We start from the raw sequence: 20,982 nt of genomic DNA, 5'->3' as shown, positions 1-20,982 counted from the left end.
TTGGTCACGCTGAAATTAGCACTACACCAATAACTTAAACACACAACACTTTTTGCACAACGAAAAAAAAAATTTCGTTGTGTGATGAGAGAAAGTGAATCATACAACACGTTTAAAAAACTTGCGTTGTATAAGGCTATTAAAATTCAAAAATTTTTAGCAAGAAGGTAATTGTACCACACTTACAGGAATGATCCGTTGTGTGAATGAAAAAAAAATGAGCGGCATTTTTCCCTCCTACCATGACTCAGATTTGGCCTTAAATTTGTACTACATTATACAACAGAATAGTTATATCTGTTGTATGAGTGTAGCTTGCAAAATGTCATACAACAGTTTTTGTTTTTGTGTTGTCTGATCAAGGAAGATATATTGGGAGGTTTGGATGTGCCTCCAAAAACCACTCATTCCCCCCTTAAAATTGAAACTTTGATTGCATAAAGCAGGAACTTCCCCTCCTTGCTGCCTCAGCTCAAACTTAAAGTGCGCAGAATCAAACAACATAACTTCATTTATGTGTTGTGTGATTCATGAATACAAAATAAAAAGAGCCAACTGCCTGGTGTTTGACAACTTAAGTTAGGGCTATCAACTTGTGTCTCCTACTTCATTTATTTCCAACGCCATACAAAACACCATGAAAACACAATTTCTTCATCAGTCTCCTTCTCTCCCCGAAACACAGATACCTTCCTCTTCATCCACAGCCAACCTTCGCGTCCAACTCAAAAGAAAATCCCTCATCCAATCGAAGCGCGCCCAGCTCCTCACCTAAGTGTAAAGTGCCCAGTGGATTTCACCATCTCTCCACTGAAACCCATCCCTCAGATCCCTAATCATCCTTCGCTGTCTCTCTCCATGACTTATCTAGATACGTCTCCGGTGACGCCGGAGCTGGTTGACTAGAGGTCCCGGTGAGACTCTGTAATTGAGTGACGACGACTCCATTCAACTTTGATATATATAGGTCCAATCCTCGTCCAAGACCCAACCTTTTCCACCTTCGACTCCAATACCTTTATCGCATTCGTCTCACAGCTCGAGGTTAGGGTTTGTTCTTCGTAGATTTTTTTTTTTTTTTTGTGAATTTTTGTTTGAATGGCTCTGTTGTATTCGTTCATCTAACGAGTATGAGTTTGATTTATCTAATGGCCTTCTTTATGTATTGATAGTATGAGTTTGTGCTGTTTGCTATTTTCAATTGCGGACGGGTCTCATGGATTTTTCTATTTGGGGCTCTTAAGGTTTAATGATTTGATTGATATTAAATAGACGTGGATGATGTTTTATACTAATTTTGAAGGTATGATATTATAAATCAAGCAAATCTGGAATATTTTGTTGGTTGTGTGAAATTTGAGAAGCTTACTGGTGATTGGGTAATGCTTGACCACCTGATATCGATCTCCAGTTATCTCTAATTGGTTTCATATAAATGTTACTCTATTTGCTTGTGTTATGAGTTAATGGGTTCAAGTATACATGGTTGGCAATTCACTCTATTTCATGAAAGGATTGAGAGCTTGGTTGTTTTGGGTTTCATTTTATCAGAAAGGATATAACTGGTTTAGATTGGTTCAAATTTAGGGATAATTTGATATTTTGCAGCAGAGAAAGCTATGGAGGTGGGAGAAGAGATAAAGCAAACAAAGTGGAAGAGAATTGTTCAAAAGAGAATCAGCTTATCAAATCTTGATGATGGCTGCCTCGTGCACATCTTTAGCATTCTTTAGCATTGATTCTCATGAGTCTTGCAATAGACCAATATTTTGGGGTAGCTTCAATTTGGATAATTGATATTGTGCAATTGCTTTGTTTTGTTGGGCTGTAGTGTTTTTAAGGTCTGAGATATGTGTTAATTTTTTTGTGGTGAATCTGCAATTGATAAAGAAATAGTATTGATGAGACTAAGGCTTCTATTCTTAACAATTTAGCGTCACTTATCTCCTCTAACCTGTTCCTCTGTATGCCTTACTGTGCTCCTTGATTAATTTTCCAGCTTGGCTGTGGCCATGGACTTCCTGGTATCTTTTCCTGCCTTGAGGTTAGGTTTTGTCTCTTAAGCTTGTAAATTTAGCATCTTAGGTTATATTCCTTAAGCCTCTGATGTTGCATCAGGGTGCAGCTGCTATTCATTTCTAGGACTTCAATGCTGAGGTCCTGCAATGTCTCACAATACCCAATGTAAATGCAAATGTTCCAAGCTTCCAACCCCCAGATTTCTAGGACTTTTTTGAAAGTATTGCTTATGTACTTTATGCAATTTCTTGTATCCCATTCACCTAATTCATACTACTAGCAGGGAAGTTTGCGATGGGTTGACACGAAGATTCAAAGAGATGTTTCTGTGGATATCAACAAGAAAAGGATAATTGTAACCCCTATTTTGAGATTGGTGTTTTGTCTGTTGCCTCTAGTTGCTACATCTGAATTTTACGAGGTTAGCCATCATCCTTTTTGTTTAATCAGAAAGAATTTTGTTTCCTTTTCAAGAAATTTTGGAACTTTCTGCTCTGTTGTCCAAGAATCATGGTCTGATTATGATTTCATCTGTTAAATAGTCCGTTTTTCATGCGGATTTGAGTATGATTTGGGAATTGAAGATTGCCATCTAATATTGTAATTATTGTCTAATTTCTACAGAAAGCTTAATTCAAATTCAGTCTGCAAGTCCTGTCAAATACTTGGTCCAAGAGGATTGATTAATATCATATTTTCTCAAACATAGTGAAGTTTTAAATGATAAACCTGTATAGCTTTATGGAGAACAGAAAAGCAATGGTAGGAAGTATAGAATCCTTCATGGATATTAGTATTACCTATTTTATTACAAATCCATGCATCGTTAGCTTATAGGATCTTACAACTTGACTTCTATAAACTTCTGTTTTTCAAAGTTAATATTAGGCACACCATAGGCAGCCTCTTGTTTATGTATACCGTTGAAATATTTATCTCTGGTTCTTACTATTTTCCTTAAAGTAATCAGTCAGTCTTCTCTCTTTGTTTTCTATGTATAGTTTTCCCTTGTATTGCATTCCAGAAATGCCCATTAATTGCGTAACAATTTTGGGTGTATAATTAGGTGAAGAATAAAGTCAAGAACAAAGTTGTTCGCAAAGTCATGCATAGATTTTGTCAAGGGACATAGATCACTCTGTGATCCTGTTCTTCGGGAAGACACTTTCCAAGCTGTTGAGATGGTGACAGAGCAAATAAACCTGTTGTTGGTATACTAAGCAAGGTATGAATGATAAGTGTGTTTTTGTTTGCATAAGATTAGTTAAACAAGGTGCGGTCAATCTCCCTTTCTATAAGTCATCTTCAATAATATGGCTAGCAAATTGGCTTTTTCAATCGTTAAATGGTCTTCAATCGTTAAATGGTCAGGAAAGAGGTATAATATCCATTTTCTGAACATCAAATAACTATTATGTTATGTAGTTAAATTGGCAAGTATTACATAAAAATTTGAACTAATAAAACATTCTTCTTTCTTGGGTGGGAATGTTATGTAGTTCTCTTTCCAGAAGTTGCGGAAGCCACATTGGATTTTCATCATGGTTCTGTAGTTGAAGAGTTTGGTAGGTACTACTTATCCATCTGCGATTTTGGATTTTGATAACTTCCTATTCTTTCCTTCGTACTCTACAGAGTTTTAGTGAGTAATGCTGGGGCGTTGATATTTAAGAGGATAGTGTGCTCTATTGCTTATTTCTTCTGATTATAATAACATACTTCAGACAGAGAAATAAAATCATTTTTCAAATAGCAGTTTGTTTGATTGTTTAGCTGATATGATTTCTCCTTATTTGACTTTTATGTATGTGTATTCTTTCCTTTCCTCTCTATTCTTAAGCGTCTATGGACCCACAGTAGCTTTGTACTCAGAAGTTACCTTGAATGTTTGCTTGGGTAACCAATTTACTGGTGGCTTTGTAATCTGGCTTGAAGAGTTGTTGTTTTTGTTACTCTTGTTGATGGTGCACCATCAGTAATTATGTATCTTTACATTTCTTACTTAAGTTTACGGGTTGCAAGTACTGGTACCTTATTATTTTTTATTTTTTATTTTTGGCCCTTGGGTTGCAAGTACTGGTACCTTATGATTTTTGCTGTCCATGGTCATTGTGTTGTTGCTGTCCGTTTTGTGTTGATGGACTGCTTATCAATTTTACCATATTAGTTCGTTTGTGAATGCATCTTAATGAGTTTCTGATGGTTTCATTTAATTTGTTTCTTCATATGAGTTTGAACAAATTTTTGCAGGACATTTTCATATTTCACCTTTGAAGGCATTTGCACAGGTAATGCCCTAGTACATGCCTATATGAACTTGTAAAATGCTACTATATGTGCCAATATCCTCATTACTGACCTGTGTGTATATGTGCTTGTGTCCTCTTGTACACTTGGTGTGTAGCCAAACCATCATTAGGTTATGATACTCTGGTAAACATGGAAAGCTATGCATGCAATTACGTTGTTCATGGATTGAATTGAACCACGTTTGATACATATGTTAGTTATATGATTTAACTCAGAACTATAATTATAATACCACATATGTTCAGCCCAGTAACATTGTTTATCCAAACTTAAATGAAGCAAGGGTTTATTGTTGAGCTTTGCCATATTGCTTGTTTGAACAAGTTATATGGGTTTTGTTAGCCCGAGTTTGGTTATCTTATATGATTCTGTATTTGTAATAGCGTGGTTGACTGAATAGTTGGTTTCAGTGAAGACTGAAGACACAGTTTAGCTTCTGTATTTTCCATCCTGTTAGTCTAGCTTCTTTTACTAAACTAGGAAGATCGAGAATGAACTAGTTTCAAAGATTACAAATCGGACAGTTTGATTGTTTTCAACAATTCAACTGGTCTGATGGCCCTATGTGTACAGACTGTTCCTCTTGTCTATTTTCATTCCTTTCACACATATGATCTTCTTCATCTCATAAATTCAATGACCTGTGGTTTTTCCAGGGAATACCAGCAGCAAGTAAAACATTGGATAGTTGTGACTAATAATAATTTTTCTTTTTCTATACAGGGTCGAGTCACAAGAGAGGGAAAATATTGATCCTATGGGCGCACCATTTTCTGCTTCTGCTGGCATATAATATTCACATGCAGCAGTTGCTCATGTTTTTTTCATTAATCATATTATTTTTTGATGGTTTATGGATATTTATAATGGCATGGCACTAGAATGCTATCTTGTTTTGGAACAATATGTATTTGTATCAACTTTTGAAGTCCCAAGTAGATGGGCATGTATTATAGAATGCTTTTCTTCTTTTAATGTTGGCTTGGATGATTGGGGAATGCTCCCTTTTTACATTTGAAGTTTATAGTATGGGTTGGATTACTCATTTGATGGTTTGCAATCAGTTTTGTTCCCAATTAATTACTATTCATTAGGTACAATGGAGCTATATATGCACAAAATAGAGCAAATGAAAATGATCGTATAACAGTTTTATAGTGTAGCAATCCAACGTTGTCTGAATACAAAAATTGGGCCATTCACTCAATGCATTATTTACATATCACACAATGGTTTTTTTAAAAAAATTGTCTTCTGATTTACAATCACACAACGATAAGAACTGAACAATGTTGTCCAAAATCAATTCACACAACAACCATTGTGTACAACTGAAGTGTGATGGTATATCAGACGATGGTGAAATTATAGAACACGTTGTCTGACTAGGCTTTCCAACAACAGCTTGGAAACAAGTTCTGTTGTATGAAGGATGCACCTGCCATGCTGTGCGGCAGCTGTGCCTGACATCTGCCGAGAAAATGCACAACGGTGATAACAAAAAGATGTCGTGTGTTTGTATATCATACAATGGTGCAACACCGTTGTGCAAATTTTAATCACACAACGCGCCGATACACAACGGTTATCAGCCAAATCAGACAATGATTTTTACCCGTTGTGTGTTTCGTTTTTTGGTGTAGTGTAGCTTTGTAACATTTAGGTTGACCGATGTCGTATCCATCAACAATTATGCTAATAGTTTCACAAGACGTGTATTGGTCAATCGACGACGAGAGATGACAAATAGAGCTTGAAAACTCTTGGTTTATCAGCGGTTTAGATGAGTAGATCGAGACCCAAATAACTTCGAAAATAGCTGAAATTTTAACCATAATTATATCTTCTTATCATGATGACATCTAACGATCGATTTTGATAAAGTCTATTTCCTCCGCATTGTTCCTCATGGAAGGTATATTTTTCGATACAACTAATAAACAAGTTAAACAACATTAGTAGGCATATAAGGATTTCGTTCGATCTAAACAATCGAAACTGGAAATCGATAAATTTGATATAACCCATCTATTTATAGCGTATTAATAGGTATCGTGTAAAAAAATTAACCCAATCCGCCATCATTTAGATGTCAAATAAAGTGGTCAACCACTTATACACTTATAACTCCCTATGGGGAGCTTAACCACAAGTAGATAAACTTTCTGAAATTTTTATATTAGTTGATATAAGTTATAGCCACGAGAGTGTGAGAGCTGACAGATCGAAGAAAGAAGTTGCGAGTGAGCGGTTATGAGCATATTAGTTTTATGTGGTATTTAGGGTTTAGAGTTGACCTAGTAGATCGAGACCCAAACAACTTCGAAAATAGCTGATATTTTGACCATAATTATATCTTCTTATCATGATGACATCCAATGGACAATTTTGATAAAGTCTATTTCCTCCACATTGTTCCTCATGGAAGGTATATTTTTCAATATAACTAGTAAACAAGTTAAACTGCATTAGTAGGCATATAAGGATTTCATGCGATCTAAACAATCGAAACTGGAAATCGATAAATTTGACATTACCCATCTATTTATAGCGTATTATTAGGTACTATGTAAAAAAATTAACCCGATCCGCCATCATTTTGATGTTAAATAAAGCGGTCAACCACTTACACACTTATAACTCCCTAAGGGGAGCTTAACCACGAGTAGATAAACTTTCTGAAATTTTTATATTAGTTGATATAGATCATAGCCACGAGAGTGTGAGAGCTGACAGATCGAAAAAAGAAGTTGCGAGTGAGTGGTTATAAGCATACTAGTTTTATGTAGTATTTAGGGTTTAGAGTTGACCTAGTAGATCGAGACCCAAACAACTTCGAAAATAGCTGAAATTTTGACCATAATTATATCTTCTTATCATGATGACATCCAATGGACGATTTTGATAAAGTCTATTTCCTCCACATTGTTCCTCATGGAAGGTATATTTTTCAATACAACTAATAAACCAAGTTAAACCACATTAGTAGGCATATAAGGATTTCGTGCGATCTAAACAATCGAAACTGGAAATCGATAATTTTTTTTTTTTTTTTTTTAAAAAAAAAAAAAAACCCCCACCCCATTCCCACCCTTGATGGGGCTCGAACTCCTGACCTCTTATATATGAGACCAAAGCCTTACCACCCCACCAAACACACACACCCCGGAAATCGATAAATTTGACATTACCCATCTATTTATAGCGTATTAATAGGTATTGTGTAAAAAAATTAACCCGATCCGCCATCATTTAGATGTCAAATAAAGCGGTCAACCACTTAATACATTTATAACTCCCTAAGGGGAGCTTAACCACGAGTAGATAAACTTTCTGAAATTTTTACATTAGTTGATATAGGTCATAGCCACGAGAGTGTGAGAGCTGACAGATCGAAAAAAGAAGTTGTGAGTGATTGGTATGAGCATATTAGTTTTATGTGGTATTTAGGGTTTAGGGTTGACCTAATAGATCGAGACCCAAACAACTTCAAAAATAGCTGAAATTTTGACCATAATTATATCTTCTTATCATAATGACATCCAACGGTTGATTTTGATAAAGTCTATTTCCTCCATATCGTTCCTCATGGAAGATATATTTTTTAATACATATTGTTTCTCATGGAAGTTAGACCACACTAGTAGGCATATAAGGATTTTGTGCGATCCAAAAAAATTGGAACTTGAAATTGATAAATTTGACATTATCCCTCTATTTATAGCGTATTAATAGGTAATGTGCAAAAAAATTAACCCGGTGTGTCGTTATTTCAACATCAAATAAAGCGGTCAACCCTTTATACACTTATACTCTCTAAGGGGAGCTGAATCACGAGGAGATAAACTTCCCAAAATTTTTACATTAGTTGATATAGTTCATACTCACGAGAAACCGATTGTTGGATGGAAAGAATATTAGAATATTTCATGGTGTTGTTATAAAAAATCCAACCAGTTTCGCATTCGTTTTGACTTCGATCCATTTGGTCAATTATAGTTGCCTTTATAACCTCTATTTATATATCAAATTTTTCAAAGAGCAACCCCATCAAGACAGGAAAAACTGATCGTTGGATGAGAGAGTTAAAATATTTTATGCCTATTGTAAAAAATTCAGCTAATTTCATTATTGTTTTGACATCAATCAATTCCGTCAACCCAATTTACCTTTATAACCATATATTTATTAATTACATTCTTCAAAAAGCAACTCCATCAAGACAAAAGAAATTAGGGAAACCGATAGTTGGATGATAAACTGCGCAATGCGACGAGTCTGTGAGAATTTTTAGAGAATTTTTCGGACTCCCGAGCTATTTATTAAATTTTTTTGAATGTTTCGGAATGTTGAAAATGATTTTAAAGAAACAAAAAATCCATGCGGTGCAATCTAAGCCGTATGTTTGTCCACTGCTTGATCAGGGCCCTAAATTAAAATAAATGAAGATTATATATGCTCATATCAGATCAATGCATCATCTCAAAAAAAAAAAAAATCAGATCAATGCATCGGACTCCCAACCCGGTCCCCGGCCATGACCTGAGTCAGCGACCTGCTGGAATCCTCCATCCGGCCACTTCACGGTGTCGCACCGGTGCTGTTCGATTCATCTCGTTGTCGCCGACCTTCCTCTGGTACTGGTTTGTCCTGAGGAGGGAGAATCGAAGGCCGAAAGCTTCTTAAGCTTTTTCTAGCGAATCCGGTGACTGTTGGGGATGCATGAGGCGAGAAACTTCTTCTACTCATCATGCTATACAGGTTGGTATATATATTTTTTTTCGAATTCGGTTTAGTTTTGAAGACTTGGATTTCTGGGTTTTTCTACTCTAATTCGTGAAAGTCAGCCTCAGATCCATGAACCTTGTTTAGTGCTGGTTCGGGGCAATGCTAGTGTGCCATGGAGCCGGTGGGCTAGCTGGGCAGTACCGATTCGGGGGTAGGAGTGGCGCTTCTGTTGTGTTCTATGGAGTGCTTTTGCTTTTTGCTGGGATTGAATTGGTTATGGCGTCCAAGGCCATGAATTCGAAAGAGGAATCGTTTGTGATGTTGGTCTGCGTTTGAAGCACAACCAATTATCACTACCGGAATTAGACAGCAACATGCAGATGAGATTGGTTCAAGGAAGCAAAGAGAAGTAGAATACCAGAAGCAATTTACCCAAGCAATTTGATTAGTTACCCAAGCAATTCGTCCTCGTTCTTCATCTTACCATCGCAATTTACCCAAACCCATCAGTTTGAAACAAAAAGAGAGATGGCAGAGAGAAGAAGAGATGATGAGAAAAAGGCCAAGTTTAAACATCGTCTACTGGGGAACAGGCTAAGCCTTTCCCGGCCACTTACATTTCCTCTCAATAAACTGACAGGTACTGCTCACGTGGCTGGGCCCAAAAAACCCGAGCACTCCAAACTCGGAGCATGGAAGACGTTCTGACGATACTCTTTGCCAAGTTGATCTGCTGTCCTGAAGCAATTTCATAGGTATTCAAAATATTGTGTATTTGTTGACATTCTTCTATTATGGCCATACCAAATAAGAAGGAATCATCAGCAAATAATAAATGATGGAGTTTAGGCGCAGTTGGAGCTAATTAGACTCCCTGTAACCAGTTCTGTTGCACAAAAGAAGATATCAAAGAGGAGAAGCCTTCTGCACACAATATAAATAAATATGGGGAAAGTGGACCCCCTTGCCGAATTCCCCGAGAAGGAACAACATATATAACTCCTAGGTTCACCATTGAGGTTGAAAGAATACCTTACTGTAGTTAAGCAGGACATAATAAGGTCCACCCAAGACGTGGCAAATTCAAGCTTTAGAAGCATGAGCCTAAAAAAATCCCATTCCAAGCGATCATAGGCTTTACGTACTAATGTCTAATTTCAAAGCAAAAGTACCAAGACCTGATCTTCTATTTATATGCATATGGTGTGCAACTTCATTGGCAACTAAGTTGTTGTCTTAGATAAGCGTACCCGGCACAAAGGCACTCTGCAATGGAGATATAATGTCCCCCAAAACTTTCTTCAATCTGTTTGCTAACACTTTAGAGCAGATTCTATAAATAACATTGCAAAGTGCAATTGGTCTCAATTAAGTCATTTCATTGGATTATCAATCTTTGGTAAACATGGGTGTAGTTGATCTCCCTAAGAGCAACTCCACAAGTGGAGTTAACTGGGCAAGCCATGTCATTTTGATGATGTGTTGACCGGGTATAATGAAAAACCACCTTCCACCGGGCCTTGCTTGACCAGCCAAACTTTGTCTTTGCATGACCCAGGCCAAAAAAATGGGCAGGCCTGTGACTATTTTCTTGCCCAAGGTCATGGAGCTGCCAGCTCGGCTCACTGGAGAACGTGGGTGACGTCAGGTGCGGACGCAAAGAGACAGACGCGGGAGTGGAGGACACGGACCAACCACCTAGCGCCATGTGGCCCAGCACCTTCTGCATCCGTATTTTGTCGCGTAGCGACATTGCTTTTGCGGCAGGGGACAGGTGGCATCGAGCCGTTGGCTTTTCAGAAAATTTGAAACCAACGGTCCTTTAATTTGGGCCGTTGGTTTCAATTAAGGTGAACAATCCGACGGTGGATGAATTAATATGTATATATATATATTAATTGTAACGGTAATGTTCGGTGGAGTTTTTATATGTATATATATTAATTGTAACGGTAAGAAAAAAAATTCTTAAAAATTATAAAAATTTCTCTATAAATACCTAGCATTTTATTGACATCTCACACCTTATATTCAAAATCCGAGCGCATAATAAACATAATACAAGCCAAATTAAAATAACCCAAAAATAAAAAACATAGACATTAGCCAAATTAAAAGCACACCAACTTCCCAAAACATAATACAAGCCAAATTCAAAGCACACAAACATAACAAAACATAGATATTAGCCAATTATTCCAAAAAACCTATATTATGATCTAGATCTCCATGTTGCCTTGAACGTTCCAGAAATGCTCTATCAGATCTTCTTGAAGGTTTGAGTGACTGTTTGCACTTCTAATGGCATTGTATCGATCCATGAATCCGTTGAAATAATAACCATCTCTACCAACAGGATCAAATTATCACCGGTCGGTCCTCCCCAAACCTGGGCCAACCTGGGCCTCATATTGTTATCCTCTTCTTCATCGGACTCTAAATCCTCATCGCTGTCATCTGGTCTTTCATCCTCGATTATCATGTTGTGTAATATAATACAAGTCAGCATGATGTATCGAAGGTCTTCTTTATCCCAGCCACGAGCCGCTCCTCGAACAATACTAAAGCGCGACTGTAAAATGCCGAAACATCTTTCCACATCCTTCCTGTACCCCTCTTGAGCCTCGGAAAACTTTAAATTCTTGGGTCGTGTAGGCCTTGGAATAGATTTCACGAAAGTCGCCCATTGCAGATAGATACCATCAGCTAGATAGTACCTTAAATTGTGAATCCTGTTATTCACTTGAAATTGGATTTGAGGGGCTCGACCAGCAGTGAGCTCGTCAAACAACGGGGACTTAGCAAGCACGTTGAGGTCGTTGCATGATCCAGACATTCCAAAGAAGGCATGCCATATCCATGTGTCATAAGAAATGACTGCTTCGAGGATGATAGTAGGCACACGTTTTCGACTACTGTATTCTCCAGCCCAACCTGTTGGGAAATTCTTCCATTGCCAGTGCATGCAGTCGATGCTTCCAATCATCCCAGGAAAGCCTCTTCTCTCAACTTTGGCGAGAAGTCTTCTGAGGTCTGCCGGAGTTGGAGCCCGGAGGTATTCTGCCGAGTACAGATTAACGATTCCTCTTGTAAATCGTTTCAGAGCCTCAATGGAGGTAGATGCCCCCATTAGACAATACTCAGCGCATTGATTTGCCCCGGCACCATAAGCAAGCATTCTTAAGGAACATGTCAGCTTCTGCTGGGGAAGTAGTTCGACCCTCTTTGCAGCATCTGATGATTTCTGGACAAAGTACCGGTCATAGCGACAAAGGTCAGTGGAGATGCGGTTGAAAATGAAGTGACTCATCCTGTACCTTGTCCGGAATACCTCTTCACTGAAAACTGGACGCTCCACAAAGTAATCTTCCATCATGTTTTTCCCTCTTGATTCCCTAAATAGCTCCTCATTCGGTGCACGCCCCGGTTGAGAACCCCGTCGTCGTGATCCGGAGGAAGCTTCAGCTTCAGCGACTGTTGCTACCACAAGAGCATTAGTCGTACACAGCTCTTCATGATCTTCATCTCGAGATTGTCGATACTTAGCCCACAATCTCTTCATTGAAATGGGGGAAGGAGAGGAAATGTGTTGGATCTAGAGAATTGTAAAAGAAGGAGATTTGTGAATATCAGCTTGTGAGGAATGGTGTTCTGCCTCTTGCTCTATTTATTTACAATTTTCACATAAAACGTGATCATACATCAACAATAACCGTTAGATTGAATAGTATGCAAATGATCTGGTCCGTTCAAAGATGTCGGTGGTGCCTTCACTCATTTCATGAAAAATGGTCGGTGGTGCCTTCACTCATTTCAAGATAAATTGTCGGTGGCTCATAATTTGTCTACCGAAAATATTTTTGAAAAAATAAAATTGCATAATTATCCATAAATCTCCATTATTATTATCAAATATATTTTATTTAAAAAAAAAATCCAATTTAAAAAGTATATGAACAGTAAAAGTAAAACTGCGAAAAAACACATTGAACAGTTAAAAATGAACAGTAAAAATGATGAACAGTCTTGACCGGTCAAGAAAAAAACAGGTGCAAACCCATGTCCAGTGGCAGTGAACAGTAACTTGACTGGTCGAATTCTTGACTTTTCGACCTTGACATTTCTTGACTACGGATGAACTTGCTCTAAGCATGGAACCAGATTTGAGAGCTTCTTTGACTGCCAAACAGACATTTGCACCAACTCTCTTCCAATACTTTTGATCAAAAAAATGGTGACATGCCATCCGGTCCGGGTACCTTAGAAGGTTGCATCTGAAACACCGTTTTGCGTACTTCTTCATCTGTATAACCAGCCAACAATTTCCGATTCATACTTGCCATTACTCGCTAAGAAACAGTAGCCAAAATAATGCTTTGGGCCTCATCATTTAATCCCTGTGAAGTGAATTAATAACCTGTGATAATAACTTGTAATGACTCATTCGAGTTCGTAAGAACTAGTAACCCACTGACCATCTTCATTATGCAGCCCAGTAATTGCATTGTAGTGCCTTCGATTAGATGCCCGATGATGAAAATATGCAGTGTCCCGGTCTCCATCTCTTAACCAATCCACCTTGCTTCTTTGTCTCCAGTATCTTCTAGGGTCTCCAGTATCTTCTAGGGTCTGCAGTTCATGGAAGCGAGCAGTTAACACTATCTTCTCCTCAACCTGTGTCACAAAGAAAGGAGCACTAAGCAGGGCATGTAATCTCTGTTGCACTTCCTGTATCTCATCCCGACGATGCCGGAACACACCGTACTGCCATGACTGTAAAAACTTGCTCATAGAATTAATCGTTAGGCAAACTTGCCGCATAGGATCATCTGTCACTAGTATTGCCCAACCTTTTGTCACCAATCTCTCACAGTCAGCATGTCTTGCCCAAAATTCTTCAAATTTGAAACCTTTCTTCCATTGTGGTCTAGGAAGAAAGGGTGTTCTGCCCAATTCTACCAGCAGCAGCACATGATCGAGTCACCTGGTTTGAGGTGAATTGTGTGAGAATGGGGAAACAGACTTTGAAGAGACGCTGTCTAAAACTCCGATCCCAAGCTTATCCCCTCCCCTATAGGCAGCTGCCGGGTCTCCCCATCTCTCCTAAACTTCCCTCGGTTTTCAGCCCCAGCTGTATGAGGCAGAAACGAGTCTCTCCTTTGTTTGATTATCCCACCATGTAAATGGACTACCACGAAAACCCATATCCATAAGGGAGCAGTCCGCCACAGCTGCTCGAAATTCATTCAATTGTGAGACTCTCCGAGATGCTCCTCCCGTCTTCTCTCTAGAACACAGGATTTCATTAAAATCGCCCATAATGAGCCATGGCAGATTGGATATAGAGTGCAAGTATCTTATGAGATTCCACGTTATATTTCGACGAGTAGTCGAAGCATAACCATAGATTCCGGTAAACCGCCATTGATCAGGATCCCCTTGTGCCCCAATCCATGCATCTATATGTCTGGCCGAAAAGTGATGAAGGTCTATTGGAACATCATTCATCCAGAAAAGAGCGAGTCCTTGACTAAACTATCCTTTCTCTCTCGCCACAGCATGATCAAAACCTATCTTAATTTTCAGAATATCAATATGCTTTTGAGTGCACAAGTTTTCAGAAAGAAACACAAGTTGTGGACGTTCCTTGCTCACTACGTCCAACAAGTTACGCTGTGTAACATTGTTAGCTATCTCATTACAATTCCACACCAGAATCCGGTAGGCCATGGGGACCAAACAACCCTTCAAAAAGAAAGAAACGACGGACGACCGCTGCTATGCGGTGGCTAGAACGGAGGAGGCGGCTAGGGCGGCAAAACGCTCTGCTAGGGTTTTTCCATTTATATTCTGATTAAGATTAGATACAAGTGATAGTCCGAACTTGAAATTACTTGCTCTTTGTCTGGTAAAACTTTTATAGCTAACAAATATAGCTAGCCATTCGAAATTCATCTTTGTATTTAACTCTTTTCATAAAAAGGGTCATGTAAACTCATTTATCTGGTAACACGATTAAATTTTAAATTCTTGATTAATTTTCAAATTGTTATATCACAAGCTCCTATAAATTGGGTTTGATTTAGCGAACTTCTACATCAAACAACATACAAGAAAAAATTAAATTTGGTGCATGCTTATATTGTTTCCAATGGCAGAGATTATGAAGTTACTCAACCTTGCCGTATTTTGCAGTCTCATTATGGGAGGTAAAGTTTCGATTACCTCTATGAATTGTCCCTATATTACTCAGTGTTGTTTGATTTCTTTGTGCTAATTTTGTATATATATTCGTTGTCTTCTAGAGGAGTCTCTGATACGAGCATTTTAATGCGACGTTTTAATTGTTATTTCCTCATATTTACTTAGTTATTTCCTTAAATAAATCCTTCTTGTTTAGGAAAGTTACTATTTTTAGGAAGTTTCTATTTTTAGTAATATTTTCTATTTTTAGGTCCATGGAGCAAACAAAGCTGAAATGAGCTCAAAAAGAGAAAGAAAGGCTAGGAGAGAGCTGAGACAAGGCACAAGGACTGCATAAATGAGCTGAAATGAAGAAATAAAATTTTCCTGGTCCAGCCAGGAAATCCTGCTTCAACCAGGAAATCATGTTCAGAAGAGGAAACTTTGTCAAGCAAGACTCCTGAGCCAACCAGGAAGCATGAACGAAAAAATGAAGAAAAATGGCGTTGGTAGAAGATTCCTGGAGGCACTAGGAGACCTTATGGATTGGAGATGACACATGGAGGCCCAAGAACCTTCTAGGTTAATATGGATTTCGGCAAACTGGTGAAAGCCCACTTGATTTTGGGTTGTTGGACGTATTGGAGATATTTTTGGGGGATTAAATTTGATTTTGCCGAATTAGCAAGAGAGAATCATGAAGTTAACGTGAAAATCTAGAAAAGGATGAAGATATGACGTTGAGAAAATCTTGGGAGAGTTTTAAGGGATGGTGGAGAGAGAAAATGCTCAAAACAAGTCCAGATACATTGTCTAGGTTCATTCCTAGATATTTGGCCGAAAATTGTGAATAAAATCAGATTAAATCATTGGAAATTTGGCAAATATATACATTAAAGGATTATGGACTTATTTTGGAGCAATTTGATTGGTTGGTTGACACAACAAAGCTGACATGGCGCTACATGATTGGTTGAAGCTGTGTGGAGCAACCAGAAAATTAATTGGAAAATAAAAGAATGTTCATGAAGCTTGGAGAGCCTTTTTCGTTACCCTATATATACTCCACATCCTTGGACGTTTTCTACACATTCTCATTCAGAAAATTCTCCATAAACGTCATAAGCTCTCTCCCCCTCTCCACTCTCTAGTTTCAAGTTCCGCGTTTTCAAGCAAGGAGAGGAAGAAGAAGAAGGAGCCGTGAAGACCACGCCTCCACCAATCCATCTTGAAGCCGTGAAGATTTGAAGACTTGCTTCCAAGATTCAAGTCCCCAACGTTCAAGCTCTCCATCTCCATCTCCATCTCCATCTCCACTCACGGTGTAATTCGTTCTTTTTCCTTGTAACCACTTTTGGTTTTCCTTGTTTGAATTCGTAGAAACTTGTTTCTAGTTAACAATAACGTTTAGGGCAAAGTTTAAGCCCAATTTCTATGTATAAATAAAGATTTCGATTCCTATAATTGTGATTCTAAGTTGCTTTTGTGAGTTTGTTCAATTGGTTTTGCTTGATTGATATCTTTTACATGTTTATCTTATTTGGGTCGACACTTATAGGATTTGCATGTAATTTGAGCTAGATTTAGGTAAACAATTCACCTAATAGTTTTGTGAACTTAGATCGAAAGTAGTCAAGGCTTTGGACAAAAGTCGAATTCAATTGAAGAGGATTGCAAATAGATGAACTTATTCATACTAGGTTGTGCACTTAAGTTGATAACCTTTCTCTATGCTTCTTGCGTTGAACATGTCTTGATTAGCTAGCTTTCTAGACTTTGATTGCATGTTTAATATGATTGATCTAGGTACTTTCACTTAGATTAATTAGTAAAGGAAAGTAAAATATGGGAAATCATTTGCTTCGAATGTTTCACATGATCAACTTCTCTCTCATGACTTGGATGATCAATTATAGGGTTTGAATCGAATTTGATTACATGGAATTGGTTTTGATCTTTGTTTCTTACGTTTCATTCTTGTACATGTGTTTTTATAATTTCTTTCTTTTGTTTATTTTAATTTTCGAGAACTTATCTCTTAAACCTCCCTTTATTTTGTTATTTGTATTTATTCTTTTTGTAAATATTATACTTTGTATTTATTTTAATTCTTTATTTGTTTTACAATGATACGTGTACCCTCAATCCCCGAATTTGAACGATCCCTATTTACCGTATACTAACGATGATATTTTACAGGGTTAAATTGCGCGCTTACTTTTAGTGTTGTCAGTCTCAACTTTGAGAATATTAAACAGTCAGCAAATGGAAATGTAATCCAAAATCGGCCAGAGTGAAAGGTAACAATCATAAATGACTGCTTCTGTTCTCAAGTCGATATTAAAATAAGTGCTAAACATAAAAACCTCTAATTACTACGTACATAACCATGCACGTGGTCTCGTTTAAACACTTTCTCAGTGAAACTAAAAACTAAAAGTACGTTCTCGATCTTTTTTTTTTAGAAATAGATAGCTTCATTACTTATCCATGGCTAGAAGGCACGTACATCACATGTTGTCTCATACCAACAGCTCTAGATGGCATAAGCCGCCAAACAAATGACAGGTGACCCTCATTGTAAACAAATGCGCACAATTAGACAAGCGACAAACAAGAGAAAACCGCAACCTAGTGAAAAATACATGACTCAAAGCAACTGAACAACAAGTAAGTTCGCCTAGAGACCTCAATTGGTGTACGAAAATACTAGTAGATTGCAAAAAGCCTCCCACAGATGTAAGATCCAGCAGGTCACGAGATATGGTTTGATGACACCACATTCGAACTAAGGCCCAAACTAAAAGTATGTTCTCGATCTTAGATAACAAATTAATGTGCATAAGCACATACATGCATGACCATGCACGTATTCCATCCTTCTAATTTCTAATAAACGTAAACTAGCTCATTTAGATATATATTTGGAATTATAATCATCTAGGCACAATTGTTTTACTAAATGTATAAGATCATCGAAATCATATAATAAGGAACTGGAAAAATAATACGGATCTAAATCTCGAAATATCAAAATCCGTTGCGGACAATATCAAAATAATGTGCTTATGAACAATTCTTTTATGAACAATTCTTAGGTTCACCTTTAGGGTGAATGAGTATATTCACCTCCGTTGTCGATTAACATATTTTTACTTAATAAATTTATAATTCAACGGTCTATATCTTAAATTATCATTTAAAGATCATCTCTGTAGAAAATCAATCGAATCGGAAATCGTTTAATTATCTAATTGAATCAAACAAATAGATGGTTCTAACAACACTTACTACTACTATGATGAACCGTCCATGTATTTCATAGAAATGAATAATAAAAAAGTCTTCAATTTGATTGATTTTTTACAGAGTTAATCTTTATATTAAGTTATACAACATGAATGGTTGGATTAAAAAATTATAAAGTTATTATGCGTTAATCGCAAGAGATGGTGAATTTGCTCATTCACCCTATGGGTGAACCTAAGAATTGTTCATCTTTTATTTCAATGTTTTTAGTTTTGAGCATTCTCAAAAAAAAAAAAAAAAAAAAAAAAAAAAAAAAAAGATATGAGAAGAATGGAAGCTTTAGCGTTAAATCTGGTGTGTGGCTTGCAAGGGAGCTGAGCAGCAAGGAAGCAGGAAGCCCAGGTGGTAGTGCGGGATTTAATATGATGCCAACTGTCTGGGATAAATTGTGGGGTCTTAAACTCTTAATGTAGCGGCAAAGATTAAGATATTCTTGTGGCGTGCCTGTCACAATTTTCTCGCATGTACTTTTAATCTGAAAAGTCGACATATGAAGGTAGATGAGAGGTGTTTTAGGTGTGGTGGTCCTAGCCCCTAGGGAGGATACAGTGCATTGCCTTTGGGAATGCAGTTTGGAAACATAGCTTTCTCGCAGATGCTTGCCGGGTATGGCATGAACCCTGCTTCATAGGTTTATTTGATCATGTTTCCAAAGTTGCTTCCCAGAATGAATTGACGTTGTTTGGAGTCATGGCCTGGCTAATATGGAAGAATAGAAATGCATGCCGGTTTGGAGAAAAAGCTAGTTCTGGTGAACAAATTGTCCTTCAGGCTAAAGAGTGGCATTCCAACTTTCATGGGGCAAATTCAAGGTCTGTACCTATTCCAACTCCTAGTTCGTGCACTAATGACAAGTGGATTCCACCGAAGCCTCCTTTCCTCAGACTAAATGTTGATGCTGCAATTGACCATAAGAGGAGTAAAGTTGGGTTGGGTGGAGTGGTCAGAGATGAGAATGGAAGAGTTAAAGGGGCATTTATGCATAATATGTTGGGATGCCTTTCAGCCCGGCCACTCTAGTGAAGCCTTAGCTGTTCTATTTGGTATGAGGTTTTGCTTGATGGAAGAGTTAAGAAGATTGAAGGAGAATCTGATGCCTTAAATGTTATTAAAGCAATCAATAGCACTGAGAGTGACATGAGTTTGGAAGGGCCAGTTTTTTTATGAAATGAAGTGTCTAAACCCTATTTTTGAAGACATCAGTTGGAAGAAGCTTCCCAGAGGCAGCAACAGAGTGGCTCATTGCCTAGCTAAGGAAGCACTTACCATCAGTGGGATTCAGTTTTGGAAGGAAGCTGGGCCACCATGGCTTCATGATCTTGCAATGGATGATATGTCCAGTTGATGTTATTTCTAGTCGATGTAATTTCTAGTTGATTGAGGGGTGTGGTGCTCTTTTTTACTTTCTTAGATTGGGCAGAGTTTTTAGCGAGGCCACTTTTAGCCCCTAGGATGTAATATCCGAAAGCATTAATAATAGTTTTATTTTCCGATCAAAAAAAAAAAAGATTGTTTTTAGTTTTGAGTAACTAAGAAAATGTCGGTTCACTTCGTATATCAACGGGAGTACTTATAGCCCTAGTACAACGTACCTGGCAACAAACCAGATATTGCAAAATTAACCAGAATCAGATTAGAACAAAGCTATGAAAACCAGACTACTCATTCCTACTGTTTTACCAAAACCACCGCTTCCAGAACCCTCCATTTCAGCTATAAAACTGACCTAAAGATCGAGTCAATCTATGCAGAAATCTAGCCGTCTTCTCAAACCGTCTGATTAGGTTTTGGCTCTGCCTTCATAAAAATGGAAGAGTTGTTCGGGGGCTCTGAAGGCCGGGAGCTAGATAGTGCTACTAAATTCCAGTTCTGGATTTAGGGTACACAACATCGTTTCGAGGATTTACCAAAGGTATCACTCTTACGGACTTTTTGTCTTATCAATTTTATCATGGTTATGAATCCTCAAATTTCCTTTGTTTTGACGTTTGGTTACTAAAATTTTTTGTCTCGTATTCGGACGTGATATTGGATATCAGATCTGATTGCTCCTGTCATTTTCTTTTCTGTTTGTACGAGACCAGATATACCATCCTGAGCTGATATGACAATGGTTTTGCTTGATCTGTTGAAAAAGGGTTTTTGTCCATTTACCCCATTTCTAGGGATTTTTTTCCCGCTTACCCCATTTTTTAATTCCCTCTTACCCAATACACTCTAAGGGAATCTTCCCTAATACCCACTAAGATTTTTTTTTTGTTTTTAATTTTTTTTAATACCATTTTACCCCTCACCCATTTGTTACTTAGAGAGAGAGAAAAAATGGAAGAGTGAGAAACTATAGGAGACTTCGCCGGAGCCAGTCATCGACCGCCAGAATCCGGTCACCGGTCGCCGGATTCCTGCCAACTTTCGCCGGATTCCGGTCACCGG

The 20,982-nt window shown here is 37.8% G+C and overlaps 2 protein-coding genes and 1 long non-coding RNA gene across 4 annotated transcripts; 1 reads left to right on the top strand and 2 right to left on the bottom strand.

Annotated features, from left to right (window-relative positions):
* The first annotated feature begins 535 nt into the window (after positions 1 to 535).
* Positions 536 to 5,387, top strand: LOC133737667 (uncharacterized). 2 transcript variants are annotated; one of them, XR_009859878.1, is made up of 7 exons: positions 536 to 1,044; positions 2,000 to 2,044; positions 2,303 to 2,440; positions 3,086 to 3,244; positions 3,519 to 3,584; positions 4,270 to 4,307; positions 5,053 to 5,387. It is a non-coding gene; the product is annotated as an uncharacterized LOC133737667 (long non-coding RNA). The 2 variants fall into 2 exon arrangements; XR_009859879.1 differs by having other exon boundaries at positions 2,119 to 2,440.
* A 5,930-nt stretch (positions 5,388 to 11,317) lies between these two features.
* Positions 11,318 to 12,619, bottom strand: LOC133728261 (uncharacterized). Its single transcript, XM_062155661.1, has one exon. The coding sequence runs from the start codon at positions 12,617 to 12,619 to the stop codon at positions 11,318 to 11,320; it is 1,302 nt and encodes a 433-aa protein (XP_062011645.1).
* Positions 12,620 to 13,497: 878 nt separating this feature from the next.
* On the bottom strand, positions 13,498 to 13,878 carry LOC133728251 (uncharacterized). The gene has a single exon (XM_062155656.1). It carries the CDS (start codon positions 13,876 to 13,878, stop codon positions 13,498 to 13,500), a length of 381 nt encoding a protein of 126 aa, XP_062011640.1.
* Between the last annotated feature and the right edge of the window lie 7,104 nt (positions 13,879 to 20,982).

This window comes from Rosa rugosa, chromosome 1 (genome assembly GCF_958449725.1).
Source record: "Rosa rugosa chromosome 1, drRosRugo1.1, whole genome shotgun sequence".
Classification (NCBI taxonomy): domain Eukaryota; kingdom Viridiplantae; phylum Streptophyta; class Magnoliopsida; order Rosales; family Rosaceae; genus Rosa; species Rosa rugosa.
Note: the sequence above shows the minus strand (reverse complement) of the source record. Positions and strands in the feature narration are given on the sequence as shown.

What these genes read in the sequence shown, in the direction of transcription:
- LOC133728251 (XM_062155656.1), bottom strand. Translation starts at nt 13,878, where the DNA reads ATGCGGCAAGTTTGCCTAACGATTAATTCTATGAGCAAGTTTTTACAG.
- LOC133728261 (XM_062155661.1), bottom strand. Translation starts at nt 12,619, where the DNA reads ATGAAGAGATTGTGGGCTAAGTATCGACAATCTCGAGATGAAGATCAT.